Raw genomic sequence first — 20,447 nt, 5'->3', positions numbered from 1 at the left:
TGCTGCTGCATGGAAGGGTCTGGGGGCTATTCAGACATGCCCTCTCCTGCCAAACTAATTAGCACCGTGCTTGTTTTATCAAAAAGCAAAATCTATAGGAGCTGCAGTGGCCATGCTAAACCACCAGAGGGAGGAGACAACTTGGAAGAGTCTATCTATCCAGTGACCTTGCTGAACCACTAGAGGGCAGTATTTTCAAATCTTATAGATTTGAATGGGGAGTCTTCCTCATCTGAAGGGGAAATGAAGAGGAGGGGGGTTATAATACCCAGAGTACTTATCAATCGGGTGGATCAGGGGCTTTCCTGCTTGCCATCTGCCTGGGTTTCACAGCTCCAGAGCAGGAGGGGAGCTTCTCTGCTACTGCACCTGCAGATGGATGAATTCACAATCACAAGAGGGAGCTAAACTTAGTTAACAACCACAAGAGGCAACAAGAAACTAGCATTACCTTGTGGGACTTTGAGAGGTGGGCACGAGGGTCTTGAGAGCCCACCGGTGTTTTTAGAGGCTGGGATCATTGGTCTTAAACCAACCTTTTGTTCAATAAATGAAACCAGGATGAATTCTCAAAAGTCCGATTTGTGACCCCAGCTGCATTTCAAACCCCGTTTTTCCCCCCTCTCTGGAAGATTTTTCTCTGGAATGAAAACACGTGTTTATAAATCCATTTCCCTGGTTTTATTAAATGTTCCACATATGTACATTTTAAAGATGAACCATTTACAGGTCAAACCACCCTATTTCCTGCTTCCCTTGAGTTTGGCCTCGGGGAGTTGGGGAAGGGAAGGGGAAAGACGAGGGAAGATTTTAATTCCGCCCCCACCCAACCTCAAAGGAAAAACAGAAAAGATGTACAGGATGAGACGGCGGGTTGTTTTTTCTATGTGTCAAAATGTTTTCTTTGTCATTTAGACCATAATACGTTACAATTTAAAAAACTCTCAAACATGCAAACAGTAGAAAAAACATCTCTCTTTTTTAAATGTCTCTGGTTTTTGTTTGTTTTTTTTTTATGCTGGCAGTGTAAAATAAAACAGGAAATTTCCGTCGTTTTTGTGCACGTCGAGAGTTGGGGGTTCAGTTGCAGAACGTGGGTCAGGGGACGTAGTGTCTCGGCGAAAGGCGTCAGTAGCTTGCAGAGTTTTTAAAAGGCGATGTCGGGGGATCCGTTCAAGAGAATCCGTTTGCGATCGGCCGCCGGAGAAAGGGGGTCACAGTGGGGTATGAACTGTCCCCCACCGCGTTCTCTTGGTAGCAACTCGGATAAACGTTTTGCCACCGGGAACTTTGAAAAGGTTTTGCATCGACTGCTATGAAATCTGGGTGGGTGTTTTTATTTTTCCTACAAGTGAATTTTTGCTTTACTTTTAATGTCCACGTCCAAGTTTCGTACAAAAACATGAAGGGAGGTTTTGCCTCTTCCTAAACAATAATGCCTGCATTTAATTGCTGTTCTCGTCTCCTTTCCATAAAGCAATCTTCCCAATTATTTTTGTGGGCAGCTCTAGAACGTTTTTCGAAGGTTCAAAGTAAATTATTCGTAGCTTAAGAAAAAAAATTACCCCAGAATTTCTACGTTTCCGGGTCCAACTGTTATAGGGAAAAAAAATTTAAAAAAATAAGCGGCTATGGCCAACAGAAAGAGCGAGATTTGAGAAATCTTCCATTGGCTACGGATCGCTTTTCCTTGCCCTCCAAAAAAAAAATAAAAATAAAGTCACATTGATGATGTGGTATAACGAAAAACTTGTTTTGCACAGTATAAAAAAAAAAACCTCAACAAAATAAAAACCCAGAAACTATAATACAGTGAGGTAAAGGAAATGCAAAACGAAAACCAAATAATAATAAATCCACCCACAATATATATCTTCAGGAAATGCCACAACAGTGATTTGAAAAGGGGGGGGGGAGGGAAACGTGGGTTTTTTTTCTTTTTGAAGGAATCGGAACAGCATACATGGCTATCGTTAAAGTTTGTGTGTGTTTCGCCTACGCGTCTCCTGTAGCCACAAATCCACAGGGAAGTAGGAAAAAAATGGTCTCTTCCAACAATGAATTTTTTTAAAAAAGAGAAGGAATTAATCTCATTCCCCCCCCCCCCTTCTCCTTCGGCGTTCACACTTCCATCAGCTCCAGATCTGCGTCCTCGAAGCCGTAGAAGGATTCGGTCTCGCTCTCCCCCTCAAAGAGCTGGTGCAGGATCTCGGGGTTAGCGGATTCCTCCGACGGATTCCCCCCCTCGTTGTTCAGGTCGCCCTCCTCGTCCTGCAGTTCGTTGTGGAGTTTCAGCTGCTCCTCCAGCGAAGCGATCAGCTCCTCCTGCATGTCGGCGTTGCGGGTGGGCGTGTTGGCCGTGCCGTCCGGGCCGGGCAGGACGCTGGCCACCAGGAACGACTGCTGCACCAGTTCAGGGCAGTCGCTGATGACTTCCAGGGCCTCGGCCAGCCAACACAGGACGAGCTGCAGGAGGATGTCCGAGTCGCAGGAGGAGTCCGCCATCTCCTTGGCCTGCTCTTTCCACTTTTTGTGCACAAAGTTTTTCACCGTTCTTTTGATGCAAACGTCCAAGGGTTGGATTTTGGAGCTGCAGCCGGACGGCACCACCGCCGGCAAGGTGCTGGACGAGCTCAGCATGGAGAGGACCTTTTCGGAAAGGTGCGTCCGATGGCAGTCCAGGACTAGCATGCTTTTGCTGTTTTGGTGCTCGATGTGTTTCTGCCAGACTTTGGACGACCAGACGTCCACGATCTCATCGTCGCTGTAGCCGTTCTCCTTCGCCTCCAGCAGGATCATCTCCGGCACATTGGCGGGCTGCTCTAGGCGTCCTCGGTAGAAGACCACGGTGGGCAGGATGCTCCCGTCGGCCAAGATGGCCAAGACCACATCGCACCAGGACTCCCCAGTGCCCACCGTCTGCAAGGCGTTCTCCTTCCGGTCATCGCTGCAGAGGACCTCTGCGTCCAGGAAGAGGGAGATCTCGTCGATGGCCGCGATCATGGAGAGGGGCAGGTCCTGGGTGTGGATCTGGCCCTGCACGAACTCGATGAAGCAGCTGGCGTTCTCCGCCACGTCCTTGGGGAGCGGGTGAGCCACCGCCCGGCGGCTGTGCGTGCTGAGGTGGTGCCGCAGCATGAACCGGACGGCCCACTCGTAGGAGATCTTGAAGCCCCCCTCCAGGGACCGGCCAATCTTGGTGGCCTTCTGTAAGAGAGTCTCCTCGTTGACTGGCAGCTGCTGCTCGCGCTGCGTGAGGACCCACTCGGCCAGCTTCTCCTCTGCGTCCAAGCTTAGGTACTTGCCCTCCGACAGAGAAGCCACGTTCTCCTCCTGGAAAGCCTGGAAGCGCCTCAGCCAGCGACGGATCCGCCGAGGCGGATTCTTAAAATGTTCCGCTGCCTGTTCGGTGTTGCAGCACAAGGCAAAGAGGACAACGCGGAGCTTCTTCACGGAGAGCTGCTCCTTCTTGCTGACGGGCTCAGGAGCCTCCTTGGGCTCGGGTTCCTCTTCGCGGCTGTCAACGTTTGAGATGGTGGAGCCCTCGTTCTCCTGGACCGCAGCGGGAGAGCGGCTGGCCTCAGGCATTGGCTCGGGCACCACCGGCGGCGCTTCCTGGGCCTTCTCCTCCTCCTCCTCGGGCAGAGGAGGCGGCGTATTCACAGTGGTGGTTTTGCTGGATGAGGCGGTGGAGACGGAGGGTTGCGTGCCTCCTTCAAGCGGCTGGGCAGGCCTGAAGGAAGAGAGGGAGAAGGTGAGGCATCGCCCAGAGGAAGGGGAGGACACAACCTACCCGAATAGAAAAGGCACAACGATTTACCTTGTATGGGAACTCCAAGCAGGACCTGCGGGAAGCAGAAAGGAGAGGTTCAGTTTATGGCAAGGATCGCATTCACCCTCATAAACAGGCGGAGGTGGGGGCAGCAAAAGCTCCCTCCCCCCCTCAAAAAAAAACTTTAGAGCCAAAGTTCTTTCCTCCAGCCCGACTGCCCTCTCTTCGGTTGGAGAAGCTGGACAACGGGGTGTCAATGGGAGCGGGAGCAGCTTCCCCATTCCAGCTTGGTTCTGTGAGCGTCATTATAGGTAGTCCTGAATTTACGGCCACAAGGGGAACCTGAACATTTGTTGCTAATTGATACGATTGTTAAGTGATTAATGCCCAATTTTATCAACTTTTTTTTGGGGGGGGGGGTGTTCCAGTTCTTACTGGAATCCCACGGTCAATTAAGCGAATCTGGTTTCCTAGTTGATTCTGCTGCTTGAAAGGCCGCCGTTGTTTTTTCAGCCCCGTTGTAACTTTGAACGGTCGTAAGTTAAGGACTACCTGTATCATCGGGCTCCCTCTCTCCCGGCTGAAGTAAGAAAAGCCCCCAGAGCAGAAGAAAAGCAGATTGGGCCCTTTCTTACCTCGTAGAATGACATTGCTGAATTCGTGGGATGGGTTGAAGACCAGGTGTTTAGCCATGGCGTCACCCTCCGACGTGGCAAAGAGGCAAGCGGAGCAGGCCAACCGAACCCCACTGGCAAGGGAACCCAAAAGGAGCTGGCATCAGATTTGCGGCCTAGAATTCCTCACCTCCCCCCCCCAAACACCGGGATGGGGCTGCCATCCTGGGAAAGGCAGTTGGGACCCTCACGACTGCCCCGTTCCCCTCCACAGGCCTACGGGATCCAGGGGAGAAGACCTGGCTAGCAAAAGGATGGGGGGGGCAGGGCCGGAGGGACAGAGCCTTACCAAGCAGTGTAGTTTTTGAACAAGGCCAAGTATTTCGGACTTTTGCGAGGAACGTGGTTGCTGGGGACGGAGCAAGGAAAGAGAGGCATGCAGCAGTCGTTACACAACCAACAATGCTTCAACCACTGAGTTACATCAAGAGAAGCCCCCCCTCCCCCCAATCCTCTCCTTACAGCAAAGGGAGAAGAAGCCACATCGATGGGGCTCCCAAGAGCAAAGAGCCTTTTTCCTTCTGCTCTTAGTAACTCTTTGGGATACTAGCGGGGCAGGAAAAAAACTGAATTTGGTAGGCCAGGAGGGAGGACCCCAACCTCTCCAGCTTGGCAGCCTGGTCTGGCACAGGGGTGGCAGGTGTGCACATGTGCACACCGCTGCATTTGTGCGAGGGATGGGTGCATGCACCCTCCACTCATGTGAATGGAGCTTCACGCACACACACGCTTGCCCATCTCTCTCACAGCCTGGTTTTGAACAGGCTGCAGCCCGTAAGAATCTCCCCCCACCCCAAGTGACGACTCTGCTGCGTTCCAACCCCAGAGCCCCTCTGCCCCTGTGGACGGGCAGCCTCGCCCGGTGGCACTCACTTGATCATGTGGTTGGCGTACGCACGGGAGCAGCAGGTGCTGTAACGGCACAGCGAGCAGTGGACGTAGGTGGGGAAGTGGTTGGGGAAGTCCGGGATTTCGAAGCTGCATTCTAGGCAGGTCTGCCGGCCGAGGACACTCCTGCCGAGAGGGAGGGAGGGAGAGCCAAATTAGAGCCTCTCTGCGTGTCCGTCCGTCCCAACAAAGCGACAGCCAAGTGGGGCATGAAATATTACCCGGCGCAGAGAGGGAAGTCTTCCGTGTGTTTCCAGAGCACTGAAAACACGGCCAAGGGACACGGAGGACCTCCAACAAGGGAACGGCATGGCAGCCGGGATTCAGGGAGCTTCCTCTCAGCTCCACCCAAAGATGAAGGCAGTGTACAGGTAGTCCTCCTCGACTTACAACCACAATTGATCCCAAAATTTATGTTGCTAAGCAACATAAACTGGTCAAGTGAGTTTTGCCCCATTTTACGACTTTTCTTGTCACATTTGCTAAGCGAAACACTGCAGTTGTTTAGTTAGTAAGATGGTTGTTAAGCGAATCTGGCGAGGTCACAAAAGGGGATCATGTGACCCCGGGATGCTTGACAATCATTGTGAGTCAGTTGTCAAGCATCCGAATATACATCAGTTGACCATGGTCATGCTGCAATGGTCGCAGGTGTGAAAAAGTCCCTTTTTTCAGCACTGTTGTAACTTTGTACAGTCCCTAAATGAAGTGTTGTAAGTCGAGGACGGCCTGTGCTGAACCTGCCCCATTCTCTGGCTGAGCCTCCACGCCACCCCCTGGGAAAGCTTTCCGATCAGCCCAGAGGGAGGAGCAACCAGTGGCCGGCAACTCTCTTAAGGTGAGTTTGAAACTTGTTAAGAAGCTCTGACATTTTCCGGACAGCCTTCTTCTGGATGCTCCTCTGGAAGGGCGGGTACGAGAAGTTCGGCTGGGGATCCGGAGATGCCGAGAGCAAGGCCGTGTCCTGGAGGAGGCCCGGCGGCATGTCGTTCGCGCAGAGGGGCAACGTCCGCGGCTGACCTCGGGAGGCCCTGATGGTCACCTGCGGCCCAAAGGGAGACAGTAAGAATAAATCACATGAGAGAGAGAGAGAGATGGAGGGAGGGAGGGAGGGAGGGAGGGAGAGAGAGAGAGATGGAGAGAGAGAGAAGGCTTCTCCACCAGCCCACCCCCTGGGCCGCTCTGTACCTTGGTGCCCGGCTTCAGCCCTTCCAGCTGCTTGGGTTTACGGAACGTTTTGTGGTGCTGTAGCTTATGTTCGATCTTGTCCTTGGCAAAGAGGAACTGCAGGCGGCATTTGTTGCAGTGGTAGACACTCTTTTTCTGCGAGGGAGGAGGGGGAGACCCAGCACTGATTTTTCTGAAGAAGGATGGGCCCTTCTCTTCCCCCCCACCCAAGACAGAAGGTCCCGGCGTTGGTGGAGGAAGGGGTAGGGGGCTCACCTGGTGCCTCATGAAATGCTGCTGGAAGGCCGTGCCGTTTTTGAAGACCTTGAGGCAATATGGACAGAGGAGGTGACGCGTGTCCTCATGCACCATCCGGAAATGGGTGTCCACTTCGGAGTAGAGCGACGAACGATACTGGCAAACCTGGGGGGTGGGGGAAACCATTCTTGTTAAAAGGGGTCAGAGGTGCCTTTCCCAGAGGGGAGCCACCTGTCTTTCTAGGGCCGGTCAGGCAAGGAGGTTTTTGGGATCCTCCTCCCAAGCTTTGTTTTCCTTTTAAATTTGTTCTGGTTAAGATTTCTCCAGAATCAGGAGAAGTGCCAAAGCTGGAGCAGAGCAAAGCTCCGCCTGCTGCACACAAACTCACACACACACCTGGAAGCATTGGCAGTACCTGGCAGACGTAGGGCATCTCCCCGGGCTTGTGGGTGTCCTTCATGTGCTGCAGGAACATGGGCTCGCTCTCAAAAGCCCATTCGCAGATCTTGCACTTGGCTGTAAACAAGAGGGAACGGGTCAAAACTGCCTCCATGCAGACGTGGCCAAATCGAGGCTGGCGAGGCTCTCCATGGTGTGAAACCTGCCTCAGTGAAGCCTGGCACTTTCATCTCTCCCGCTTAGCCTTTCTCTCTAAATCATGCAAAGTGACAGGCAGCCCCCTTTGGGGTCATACAGGAAAAGTCAAGAGGCGAAATCTCTCTCTTTTCTTTAAAAGAGGATCCTCTGCTTCCTTCTGCTAAGGCCCCTTTTGGGGGTGGCCAACTTACTGGTGGATTCGTACGGACTGTGGACGTTCTCCAAGTGACACTGGAGCTGGAACGGCGTGGTGAACTGTCGGTAGCAGTGCTGACAGATGGTGTGGACGTCCACCTCTCCGTTCTGCTGGTCCAGTTCGACGTGGTGCTTCATGTGGTTCATGAACCTGCAGGCAAGGAGATGGTTGGGCTTATCTGGCTGGCGATGGGTGGGGGGCAGCCTCTGGATGCGACAGCAAGGCGGGGTTTCAAGAGCTCCCCCAAAACACAGGTGCCTGTTCTAAGTCTTTGGTCCTTGGAAGCACACAGCCCCCACTCCCCCAAAGGAAAAGCTAGGCAATAGTGAATTTGGATGTTTTTATAGAGATAAAATAGGATCCTTCCTCTATTAACGGTTCAAACCCTGTGAATGTTCATCTGGGTGTATATGCAAAGTGGCTTCTTTGTTTTTCATTTATTACATTTATACGCTGCCCCTCTCACTGGGCGGCTTAGGTCATGAAAGCAAAAGGACAAAGAATTAAAACATTGAAAACGTTAAATATTTTAAAATATCTTAAGCGGGAAACTGAAGCGGTTTCTTTTCACTAACCTGTAATGTAGAGGCACCCCTGATCTGAATAACTTCCCCAGCTTTTAAAAATAGAATCAATCTTAATTCTAGGGGAGATGGTGCTTCTCAAAAGGTCAAGAGAGGGGGCAGTTTTCTCTTGTCCCCCCCCCAAAAAATCCGGGACCCGTTATTCTTACCGTATGTTATTCTTGAGCCTCTTTGTACAGTGCGGGCATCGGAAGGAGGTTGGCACCTTGGGGAAGTTAAGCAGCTGGCTCACTTTGCCCCCATCCCTGCCGTAGTAGAAGTCGTCAACCAACATGATCAGCTTGCTCTGCACCCCCTCGCTGGTGCCGTCGCTCGGCTCGGAGAGCTTGGCTGGCGGCGACAGGGCGGGGATGGGGGTGGAGGAGGGGGGGGAAGCCACAGCGGCGGTTTTATCCGGGGAAGGGGGCTTGGGGACTTGGATATTTGGTTCGGACTCCAGGGGTTTTCCTTTCTTCAGGAATTCTACCATTTCGGGGCAGCAGTACTGTGGGGAGGAAAAAAGACGAGGACAGTAAGAATTCTTGTATATGCTGTAGCCACTTTGGAAAGGCAGGTCGTCCGAATGAGAGCTTCCCCTCTTTTCTCTGGGTCTGGTCTTTTGCTTCCCACCCTGTGGCAGCCTGGCTTCGTCCTGGCTGCTGTGCAAACAGGTCTTGTCTCTCTTGGTGCAGGGATAAAAATCTCCAAAATCCAATAGGTATTTATCTCTGCACCTTGCTTGCAAACCACCTTCTGAGTAGGACGGTTGTCCCCCGTGGCACACGGTCAAAGAGACCGGATGAAATAATGGGCCTTGTCATGAGCATCTAAGACAGGGTTGGACAATCATGGCCCCTTTATGACCCGTGGACTCCAACTGCCAGAATTCCTGAGCTAACATGGCCTGTCCAGGAATTTTGGGAGTTGGAGTCCACGGTCGTAATGGGGCCATTACAGGTTTCACTTAGCCGTGAATTGAGCGACTCTCTTTTTCCAGCACTGGGGCAAGCAAAATCCATGAATCCGCTGTGCTCTACCGAGATTTCTCCCCATCAGCCCCCCTCACCCCAAAGTTGAGTTTCGGATGCCTTTCTGGATGGTTCTACTCCAGAAATTGTAAGCTTGGAGCGCATACAACTATATCTGTGGTTCTCCCGTCGGCTACCGTCTCACGGCTGACCTTCTGGGCCAGGAACGATTACTTACGCACATATGGCCTCTTAAAGCTTCAGTGACTCTGAACTGGGCATTGCAGCGAGGACAGGATTTCCGTCCGCTGTCTTGCAGGTCGAAGGCGGGGATCGGTGAGGAGCTGACTGTTGACAGCAACAGAAAAGGGAATCAGGGGAGGGAAAAGAGACACAGCCGGAAGGCAGAAACTCTTCCAGGCTCAAAAGAAAGTTATTTCTTTCCCCTGGGGAGAAGGAAGGAAGGGGTGGGCAGCACACCCCTTCCCCAATTCCTTAGGAAGTTAGGAGAGGCACCTTTCTGGGAGGAGGACTCCGAGAGGCCCGTCCTCTGGGAACCATGGGCCTGGCTGTTGTTGGGCACCACCAGGGGGCCCGAGCTCTGAGCAAGCGAAGGGACGGTGCTCAGGGTATTCACCAACTTGGCCACCTCGTTGCTGTTCTCGCCCGCCATGCCGGGTTTCTTCACTGCGACAAAACTCGCAATGCTCACTGAGGGGGAAAGGAGGAGAGGAGCCAATCGTTTCCTTTCGGAAGCGGAAGAGGAAGGAGTCAAAGGGCAGAAGTGGATTATGGGTGGGCTGCACAATGAACTTTCCCAGGGCGAGGGACAGGGTGGTGGAGGAAGAGGAGGAGGAGGAGATGCCGAAGGAGAACTTACTTTGCGGTTGCGCTTGGGACTGTGGGACCGTGTTCCGGATGGTCAGGGTGGCCGGAATGACCGTTGTGAACGTGTTGGAGGCCGGTCGGACCGGCATGGTTGGAGCAGGTCTCACCTGGGCCATTTGAGAGAAAACCTGAGGGACACCGACGGTGGGCTTCACAAACTGCGTGCCTGGGGCTGAAGGGAGGGAAGAGAGGGGAGAAAAGGCCTGGGCGGTTGCCGAAATTCTGGAGAACTTGCAAAAGGCAGAACGTTGTGTTTTAAACCCGGCAAAGCTGGAACTGAGGGGAGGCTGCTGTTATTTATTTTTTCAAATTTATAGGCTGCCTGTCTCACTACCTAAAGTGGGTGGGTCATTTGCACGGCCACTCCCTCCTGACCTAGACTTTGTGCCCAAAGGGGGATCATTTTTGCGGGGCTCTGCTCATCAGCCTGCCCTCCTGGCTCCCCTCCCCCCAATTCTGGCCGACTTTCCTCCCCCGCCTTACCTGGGACGAGCGTAATTGGCCGTACAGTCTGGCCCTGCTGCACATTCAGGACGATCCCAACCTGGTTCATCGTGTTTTGCACAGGCCGGACGTTCCGCACGGGGAAACCCTTTCTCGGACAAGGAAAAGAAGCCGCTTTAGGAGCTCAAGCCCAGGTGAGAGCAAGGCCGGCCGGCCTGCCTGGCACGTTCTGATCTCGCCAGAGGCAACCGTTCAGTGCCAAAAGGCGATCCCATTTCTAAAAGGGGATCAAGATTTCTAAGGCTCATCGCATCATTTAACCGTAGCCCATCTTCTGGCCACAAAGACACGCCTGGATGATATGGACAGAAGGTGAAAACTGCCCAGGCTATTTACTTTAGATCGTTCTGCCTAATTAAACTCTCAAAAAAATCATCCTACTAATTGTGTACTGCCTCCAGGTCATAACAGGACAGAAACGGCTAGCTTGTACCTTTTTGAAACTTCAATGTAAATAAAAAGTATCAGGCCGGGTTTTCAGGTTTCTTTAAAAAAATAAACAGTCATAGCTGTTTATCAGTCAAAGTTTACCAAGGACTGAAGCTTTGGCTGCAGGAAACCAGGAAACTCTGTTATTCTATTCAAAGGACTATGTTGAATAGATAATAGTTACAAAACTGCAACAGGCATCCAGGTGTTACCTGTAGAAAGCTTCCCCAAAGGCAGAATCGGTTTATTCCCAGCACCTCTGGTCTTCAGAGGCAGTCAGGTGGGTGGGCAATTGCTGGGAAACCATGTCCCCCATCCCCTCCCCCCATTACAATCGATGGATAGTCTGTGCAATGTTAGCTGGCAATAAGTCACGCTCGGCCTGTTCTCTGAGCCTTTTAAATGAACGGCATGGCTGGGGAATTCTGGGAGTTGAAGTCCACCCAGTTGCCACGGTCGAAAAAAGTGGTGGACTACAAAGGGAACCATCGACTGGGGCCAAACGCCCCCTCACCTGAGTCGTGATGAAGATGGGCTGGCTGGTCACTGGAGAATTGGTCACGTGGTTTGCATTCTGCATGACCTGGACAGGCCGGAGAACGGGCTGAGTCACCACCGTGCTTAGGCCGGAGGTGGGGTTCTGAGCGAGGATCAGGGGCTGGCCCCCTTGCTGAACCAGAGGCGTGCCGGCTGGGGAAAAAAAGAGGAGAGGGTTGTTACTTGCAGGGGCCAATGATAAGGCTGCCCTCCTACACTTAAGGGGTCTTCTAATTCTGCCACGCTGGTGGGGGGCTTTGAGAAGTTCGGGCCCCTCTAGAAGGGGAGCAGTGCTACACTAATTCCTGTTCTTCTCACACACCGAGAAAGCGACAGAGTGTGTGTGTTAGACTGCTTACTTCGTTTATAAGAGGAGGGGACATGCTGTGGAGTTGATTTAAATACAGGCAGTCCTCGACTTACAACACAGTTCATTTAGTGGCCGTTCAGAGTTACAACAGCACAGAAAAAAAGGGAGTTAGAACCATTTTGTCACACGGACGACCCCTGCAGCATCCCCATGGTCAGGAGATCAAAATTCAGATGCTTGGCAGCTGGTCCATTTTATGACCGTTGCAGTGTCCCAGGGTCACGTGACCCCCTTTCGCGACCTTCTGACAGACAAAGTCAATGGGGAAGCCAGATTCACTTAACAAGCGGGTGACTCGCTTATCAACTGCAGTGATTCACTGAACAACTGAGGCAAGAGATGGGGCAGAACTCACTTAACAATGGAAATTTTGGCCTCAATTGTGGTCGTATGTCGTGGACCGCCTGTATTTGAAACCCTGGAGTTCACACGGGCGAAGGATTCAAACATGCTACATCAGCAAAGCAAAGCCCAGGAAAGCCCAGCTTCCTTCTCTCTCTAAGGAACTGCACCACAATCCTCTGGGCTGGGGCCCATCCCAGGTGAGCGACAGGGCACAGACAGAGCAGGAAAAAGAGGTGAAAAGTACGAGAATTTTTCCAAGCCCCTCCTCCCTATAAATTGTTGGGGCGCTTCTAAGGACGGGGACCTTGCTTTCGTCCCACCAACGGGGATGCCAGAGACCTGACAACAGGTGGGGTGGGGTGGGGTGGGGGAAACGCTCTCAGCTCCCCTGGATGCCGAGACCCTTCAGGATCCTTACTGCTATTGTTTGCAAAGAGAGTCACCAACGTCTTCTTCGTGCTGTCACTGTTGGAGGTGCCGCTGCTGCTAACGGGCGTGGTGGGGAGGCCGCTGCCGATGGACGCGTGGGCAACGGTTGGCACAGGGGCGGCCACTGGCTGCACGCTGACTGAAACTGTCAAGGAGGAAACTCAGAATGGTTATTGGGTCTCCTGCAAGCACCACCAGGTTTTCATCGTCCCCCCTGGAAAACTGCCAGGTGTAAAATTGGGGTGGGGAGACGTCTTTTGGAGCTCCCCAATGATGGGCATTACGGACTAGCAACTTTCGTTGACTTATTTTGCAAGGTTCCCTTTATTCTGTCATGGGCTTTAGGCCCCGGGCTGAAACCTGGGATGGCTACTAACTTGAACACAGCCAACAGATCAGAGAACAAGCTGGCTCTTTGCTGGTTTTCCTGGTTACCCAGATTTTGGCAATCCTGTTCCAGAAAGAACTTTTCTGCGTTAAACGGGAGCCAAGGCTGTTCTTGGTATCTGCCAGAAGGCAGGGAAGGAGCAAATGCAAACAGCCCGCCAAGAAGAGGAAGACGAATTATTAAATATGTCAATCTGTTACACCCACGAGGATATTAATAGCCAGCGGAAGGAATTATGTAGAGATTGTTTTAATTTTTCCCCCCCGCAGGTGACCAAAGACTATTAGGTGATTTAAAGCGGAGAAGACCATCCCTCCGTGAGCTGGGACTCTCCTAATGTGGGTGCTGCTTGGGACCCCAGGCAGACGCAATGCAACCCAACAGGAGAAAGGAAAGGAGGCCAAGAAGGCAGAGTTCGAGAAAGGAAGTGTAGTCTGTGGCCCCATCAAAGGTGAGCAGCTCTCACTAGGAACAGATTCTGGGAGCTTCACAGGTCTGCTTCCTATCTCTTTGGGGGCTCTGTCTGTGCCCTCTGAAAATGCCAAGGTGCAGCCAAAAAGCAATAAAAATAAATTAAAAAACCACATAGCAATTCATTTCTTGCACATCAGGGACTAGAACCGGCCACTATGATCGTCTGCCAAAATGCAAGTTCATTAACGTAACGCAGAGCTGGGGCTTTGGAAGAGGACGATCACCTGTAGCCGTTTTGTCCACCGAGTTGTAATCTTCCACCACAGAGTCCTCAATCACATCGCTGATCTTCTGCCAGGGTTCAAGTTCCTCCTCTTCGCATTCCATGAACAGGTCCGTGTCAGCCATCTTTGGGGGGCGGGAGAAGAAAGAGGAGGTCATCTTTGGGACAAGGGAGGAGAGGGAATTCAGCGGGGGGGGGAGAGGGGGAGCAGCACAACTTGGGCAGCAATTCTGATCTATATTCTTCTGGTTTGTGCCTCTCATTCCAAAAAGCTGCTAAACCAACCAGGTTGCATCTACTGTAAGTTACACATTGATTTTAGTTTTGGTTCTAGTTTGTTTGAAAAAGTAAAAAGGGCCCTCACTTGGACCTAATGTCCCACGCTGAAAATTCCTGTATCTTTCCTGCTCATCTTAAAACAGAATTAAAAAAGGAAATGTAGCCTTGCAAAATTTTCCACGTTGCCTTCAATCTTAATGAAATCTTTAGAAACAACACTAAAAAGCTTTACTGTGTGATTAGCTGTGATCCATTTATCCCTCATGACAAATAAATTACACCTTGGTGAAAGAGCTGTTAGAAGGATCCAGTTTCTTTTTTTAAAAAAAATGATTTTTTTGCCATTTTAGTAAGACGGCAGGCACCTGCAAGTTTTAAAATATGTACAAATAGATGGTAAACTATTGCTATCCACGATATAGGAACACAAACCTGTAACCGGTTCATTCAACTAAGAATCTTTCTACAATTCCATCCCGTTCTTCCTTCCAAAATTCCCACTGTGGATATTTGGGAGGACATCAAAACTATTCTGCTCAATAAGATGATTTAATCCTTGTGATAAATATGCTAACATTTACTTTTCTGCTACACTGGTGACAGATGCTCTTTCTCACAAAAGCAGGCAGAGAGAATGCACTAAATATATGAGGCCGTTTATTTAAAACGTGTAAAGAAAACGGAACATGTTGAATGGTAGTCCTATTAAAACAGACTTCTGTTTAATTAATTCACCGAATGCAAAGGCCCTTTGCTTTATACAGCAAAACCAGCACTGTTTCTTCCTTGCTCAGGGAAGGATCCTCCTGGGTTTGTTGTCATGAAAAGCGAGCATACTCCAAAATGTGAAATGGAAACAAGGTTTTGCAGGTATCCAGTATACAATCTATGGCTACTTCATGCTAAAAAAAAGAGACGAGCCTCAGTAAGAGGGAGGGAGGGAGGAGGGGAGATTTTAAGAAATGGTTAGCAAAAAAAGGACCTTTGGAATACAAGGTGCTTTTCCAAAGTTCACTCTGCACAGGTTAAATCCAATAATACACATTTTCATCTGTTCAGAAGCAACAACTGCGTACAGAAGTCCTACATCAACAGATGCAAGCAACAAGTGAACCCAGACAGGCAAGTAAATAGAATTTTGCCTGGTCAAGCAAACCAATTTTGAGAATCGCAAATGCTGAAGGCCCACGGCCTGGATCTTTGATTCCCCCTGCCTTTCTCCTTCCATGCTGTGCTTTTCACACTGCAGACCTGCTTTGGTTTTCACTGCAGTGAAACTTCTCTGGGAACCTTTCAGTAACTTTAAAATTTACCACCAGGGATTGCTCCGGAAAGTAACACCACCCTTGGGAAACACAACAGATTATACCCAGCACTGGACTTGCACCATTTTGCCCCAAGAATATTGCTCTCTCTCTTCTTTTTTCTCCAAGATGCCCAGACAGGAACCTGGAATATTCTGCACTTCCACAGAAAAAGACTCCTATGCCTTCATGTCTCCCTTTTAACCATCAGGCAGAAAAATCACTCAGGATTTTAAAAATGTAGCCAAAAGACGAACAGATCACAAAAATCACTCAGGATTTGTTCAAATCCATAGGGAGAGGTAATGCCTGTTTAATACCCACTATCTACCAAGACAGTCATGCTAGTCTTTGCTCAAATTGCAGATTAACGTTGACATTTGGGATTCAGCTAGAATAAAGTTTATCTGGAAAATGGTTTTCTTCCTCCATCCATGTTCAAATGTTTGTCTGTTTAAAACTGCAATTACAGGATCAAAATTGTAACTTAAATCAGCGTATTATTTCCTTGTTTCCTTGTGGTTTTGTATTGTACTTCTAGGATTACAAGGAGCACAAACCTGTCTTCTTGTTCAGAAACAAGTTGCATATTTTGGTCTCTATTTCTTTTCTTTCCTTAATTTTAAAGCCCATTACAGCTACCCTGATTTCTTTTTATACAAGGACTTTGTATAATAATTGCACTGTAAACAAGTGGGGAATTGACGTTTCTATGATGTCAGCTCTCGAAAAGAATGCACTTAATAAAAATCCACTTGACTTAAGCAGCCAAATGGGGTTGATAAAGATATACATCTTAACCACAGATATTTAGGCAAAAAAATGAAGCTCAGATCAAGAGCCCGTCAATCTATCTAGGAACAAGGCATCAGTTTTCCTTCCAAAGACAGCCAACCATTCAAGTATTCAACCTAAATCAAAAATGCAAAGAGCTTAACCCAACCTTGGCCACAGAAGCAACTGCTTTTGATTATTTGTTTGTAAAGCAACTCGGAAATAAAAATATTTGATGTTGCAGGCCAACCGACAAACAGTGGCCAGGAATCCATTATAAAATCTGGTAAAACTTCAATCGCAACATACAGTTGGTCAAATTTTCTGTTTCTCCCTTTCCTCATGAAATAGAGCAAATAAAAAATTTAGACCAGTTCATCTTTTCATAAGAAACAGAAGATAAAATAGGAAATCTGTTGGTGATGCCTTACAATGTAGCCACCGAGTTGTATAACTGATTACTCATCAGATACAATGTAAATTACAGAAGGCAACCTTACTGTAACAACTAGACAAAAAAAGCTGTGACATTAAAAGAAAACGTATTTTGTGAATTAGAGATTGTTCTGCCTTCCTATGTGACGGAGGGAAGTGTATAAAGTTTTTTAGATGGAGCTTGAAGGTAAGGTCTCATAACATCTGTCACTTCACTGTGAAGTGAGGGTAGAAGAAACTGTCACGTAAGAAACAGTTGAAAACATACATACACACACACATAAAAATACTAACTACAAATTGGTAAGTGGCTAAGCTATGTAAACAAAATAATAGAGTATCACATTGTTGTGCATGGTCATTTACTGCAAATTCCCAGTACATTCAGGGTAAGTTGGGCGAGTTCTGAGCCTGGTCTCATTCTAAAGCTATTCTACTTTTTTTTTTTAAAAAAATACTCAACAGAACAAAAATGCAGATGTATAGGAGAAAACACAACCGTTTTCTGAAACAGTATTTCAAATGATTTCTGAATGATCTGGATCCAAGATGCTATTAAGCGACCCAGGTAGAAAACTTAACGCATCAGAAAAGCCAAGCACATGAACTACGACACAGGAAATTATTAGTGAACAGTACTTCATGATAGGCAGTTTAGGAGTTCTCCAGGATAAACTAAAGAAGAAACACAACAGGTTGTATGATGAAAAAATCCAGTCCTGTTTGGACAAGTGGGTCAGATTCAGAACCGAAGAAGCAACACAACTATTCTGTTCCAATCCAATATTGTTAAGCATGTCAGAAAAGGCAGGAATGGAATCGTACAGGAAGGATAAATGTTTTACAGGTCTATTAGAGGAAGAAAGTGAGGCTGTTCAGAACACGATCTACTCTTGTATGTGTTTTTAATCCACTAAAATCTAAGGAAAAAGAATCGCTGTGCACTAGTGTGTTTCTCACTTTACAGGCCAGAATTACACACGTTTATACCAATGCAACCAGAATAAATGTGAAAAGATTTGTTAAGGGTGAGCTACCCCATATCCCCATGTGGTTTTGCATCCCATCTGAGGTGATTGAGACCACCCTGCAGTCACATCAACTGTGGCACATCAGGACAACCTTGGCTTGTTCAACAAGAACTTCAAGCGCCGTAGAATAATGTAAAAATTCAGCAGCCCGGTTGCCAATCGTAATGACATGTGGGAGTTTTTCCCGGATGGAGCTTCCTAGACTTGGGAAAAGGACAACAGGAGTTTTTAACACGGATTTGTTCTGTAGAGAGCGACCAAGCGAACCACGCCGGCACTTCCCATGTTCAAAGCGCAGATAGGCCACAAAGATGGCAACTCCACTGTGCCATCTCTCACTTCTGCGTAGTGCCACCACCTCCAGAGTTCTGGGATGGGGATGATGGGACTTGGGCAGAGTATGGCCGCGTCTGTACAGGAGCAAGGGCAAAGGACGAGAAGAACCTGAAATGGGGCCAAGAGCAGCCAAGGGGCTTTTGTTGCTCAAGGACACCTCTGCCCCACGGATGCCTTGGAGGCGGTTGGAGGGCAATGCCTGGCCAAACTATAGAGAGGAAGATGGGTCGCAGTGCAACAGGTGTCTGGAGCACCGTGCGAGGGTGCTGGGCAGATGAAGCATGCCAGGGCGATTGGAACTGTAGTCCGAGGTGCCCAAAGGGCATCACAAGGCCATTGCAAAAAAAAAAAAAGGGGGGGGGCGTGTGTGGAAGTGGCTGTCCTGTGAGGGAGGCAATGCTGTGGGCCCCACCAGAGGGGACCCCCCCCCGCCTGCCCCTCCTAGTTTTTGTCTAAATGGGAAGCCAGCAGCCAATTGCCCCCCACACATACACCCCCACTCCAAAACAGCCCCTCCCCCTAACCACGAGGGTTATGAATCAGCACTGGGTCTCCCCCAAAAGGGGGGGGGAGAAGAAAGTAATCCCTCCCAGCCAACATGGCCGCCTGCCCAGAAGTGAGGACAATGTTGCTGGGGTGGGGGTGTTGTAAAAGACGCCACCCACGCCTTATTATTTCCACACGTTTGGGCGTGGGGGGGGAGCCACGCGTCTTTTTTTTCCCCCTCCTCAGCGCCCCCCCCAAAGGCCCAGAAAAAAGGGGGAGGGGAGGAGGGGCCGGCGGAGGGATCCGACGCTTCACTCCTTTTTTTTCTCCACCTCGCGCCCCGCTCGCCCCGCCCCTCACGGCGAGAGAGAGAGAGAGAGAGAGAGAGAAGAAAAAAATCCCGGTATAAAGTATCGCTCCGCGCTCGTCTCCCAACCAAGCGGAGGAGGCCGCCGCCTAGCGGAGGGCTACCTGCGAGAAAAAGAATGGAGGGAGGCCACGCCTCTTTTCTCCACCGCCAGCCAATCGCCGTCCTCCCTGAGCCGCTTGCTTCCCTCCCTCCCTCCCTCCTTCCCCGGCTGAGGGAAACCGTCTCGCGCTCGCTTTTGTGTACCGCGCGCGCTCCCCTCTCTCGCTCTCGCGCGCGCTGTTCCCTCAGCCCGCCGCTTCGCCCCCCCCTCTCCCTCATGGAGAGGGGAGGGGAAAAAAAACCGCGAGAGGAGCCCCCCCACCCACTGCGGGAGCAGTTCGAACCGGTTTCCAACGGTTTTTCCCCCCCTCGAAGGGCCCCGCGCACGCGCGCTGCCCCCCTGCCGACCGCGCGCAGGCTCTTCCCCCCACCTCTCTCCTCTCCGCTCCCTCATTCCCCCCCCGCCCCGCCCGTCCCGCCGCTACACATAACGGGATGGCGCCGACTCACCTTCCCCAGAACGGCGGCGGCCGCCGGTGGCTGCCTCGCCTCCCTCGCTGGGCTCCGAGGCAGGGCTCGTCCCCACTCTTAAAGGGACCCGCGCCCCCCGCCGGCTCCTGGGAGAAGGGCGACGGCGGCGGCGCGACTCGCATGAGCCTCCCCGCCCCCTCCCACACGGCTCCTCTTTTTTTTTTTTTTAAAGGGTTGCGGGTTGGTACACAGAAGCAGCAACAACACACATACACACACACATACACAAAAAAAGGGGTCCTGGCCGGCGGAGGGATACGGCTCCGTCGTCATTTCCTTCGCCCCGCCGAGAGGAGCGCGGATTGGCCGCTGCGCGTGACGTCACCGGCGGAGGGGCTCGCCCCGAGCGAGGCAGCTTGGTTGAAGTTTGTCTGAGGCTGACAATTCTGAGGAGATTTGGAGGGAAAAGGTTGCCTCCTCCTCCTTCCCTTCTTATCTTTTCTTTTTCTTCCTCCTCCTCCTCCTCCTCCTCCTCCTCCTCCTCCATCATCATCATCATTTCCTTTTTCCTCCTCTTCCTCCACCATTTCTCCTCAGGGGTTTCCTGAGGTAAATTCTCCTCAGGAGAAGGCGACAAAGTGGAAGACATCCCCAGGAAGCATCAGGGTGCAGGCCCACCACTTCATCAATGCCATTTTTTTCCCCTGCAGAAAAAATGGGGAAATTCTGACCACGGGGTTCTGCTCTCCCCAGCTAGACAATGGAGAGTCACACCAAAGGCAACCCTGGCCGATGCAGAGCAGAAGCTGTCCAATGTGAAGAAGCTTCTTGGATGAGAAGTGAAACGTCTTCAAAGACAAACCAGAAAGTCCAGTTGCCTCTTGAAAAAAAAACACCTTTGGGACCGTCCAATGTGTCTTAATCTTGTGATGAAAGATGTGTACCTGATTATGTCATACTCTTATTAAACGTGCGACTCTTATGAGACTGTTACACTGAGATTTTGCCTGTTTTTTCCTCTTCTATTTATTTTATTTATTCAATTTATATGCTGCCCATCTCACTACTGACTGACTCTTCCATAAGATAATTTGAGCATGCAATGACGGTCTATCCTACCTTCACATTTGCTTGGTGTCGACAAGATAATCTACAATTATAATGTAGCCAGATATCATAGCAGCTAAAAAAAAATACCATTGTGAGAAAATGCCAATTAAAACTCAATTTCAGAGATGCTGCCAAGGAATGA

At 50.2% G+C, this 20,447-nt stretch overlaps 1 protein-coding gene across 3 annotated transcripts; it reads right to left on the bottom strand.

Annotated features, from left to right (window-relative positions):
• Nucleotides 1–658: 658 nt before the first annotated feature.
• Nucleotides 659–19,552, bottom strand: POGZ (pogo transposable element derived with ZNF domain). 3 transcript variants are annotated; one of them, XM_060694257.2, is made up of 19 exons: nucleotides 19,235–19,552; nucleotides 13,672–13,795; nucleotides 12,575–12,730; nucleotides 11,419–11,594; nucleotides 10,455–10,563; nucleotides 9,964–10,143; nucleotides 9,600–9,794; nucleotides 9,322–9,431; nucleotides 8,286–8,620; nucleotides 7,548–7,702; nucleotides 7,175–7,275; nucleotides 6,778–6,924; nucleotides 6,523–6,657; nucleotides 6,204–6,376; nucleotides 5,320–5,460; nucleotides 4,736–4,795; nucleotides 4,408–4,520; nucleotides 3,821–3,845; nucleotides 659–3,733 (listed from the first exon to the last, which is right to left on the bottom strand). In XM_060694257.2, the coding sequence occupies exons 2-19, from the start codon at nucleotides 13,793–13,795 to the stop codon at nucleotides 2,122–2,124; spliced, it is 4,047 nt and encodes a 1,348-aa protein (XP_060550240.1). In that variant the 5' UTR covers nucleotides 19,235–19,552; the 3' UTR covers nucleotides 659–2,121. The 3 variants fall into 3 exon arrangements, with proteins under 3 accessions (XP_060550240.1, XP_060550239.1, XP_087737314.1); XM_060694256.2 differs by lacking the exon at nucleotides 19,235–19,552 and adding an exon at nucleotides 17,500–18,673; XM_087881188.1 differs by lacking the exon at nucleotides 12,575–12,730 and having other exon boundaries at nucleotides 19,235–19,526.
• Nucleotides 19,553–20,447: the final 895 nt, after the last annotated feature.

Source organism: Pantherophis guttatus, chromosome 18, assembly GCF_059756535.1.
Source record: "Pantherophis guttatus breed Tessera chromosome 18, ASM5975653v1, whole genome shotgun sequence".
In the NCBI taxonomy this organism is placed as follows: Eukaryota; Metazoa; Chordata; class Lepidosauria; order Squamata; family Colubridae; genus Pantherophis; species Pantherophis guttatus.
This window is presented reverse-complemented; position numbering and strand designations above follow the sequence as displayed.

What these genes read in the sequence shown, in the direction of transcription:
- POGZ (XM_060694256.2), bottom strand. Translation starts at nt 17,529, where the DNA reads ATGGGATGCAAAACCACATGGGGATATGGG. An exon ending in TCTCTTTGCAAACAATAGCA is followed by an intron (nt 11,595 to 12,574) that starts GTAAGGATCCTG and finishes TTTTTTCCCCAG; the next exon opens with CCGGCACGCCTCTGGTTCAG. An exon ending in GCTTGGAGTTCCCATACAAG is followed by an intron (nt 3,734 to 3,820) that starts GTAAATCGTTGT and finishes CTCTTCCTTCAG; the next exon opens with GCCTGCCCAGCCGCTTGAAG.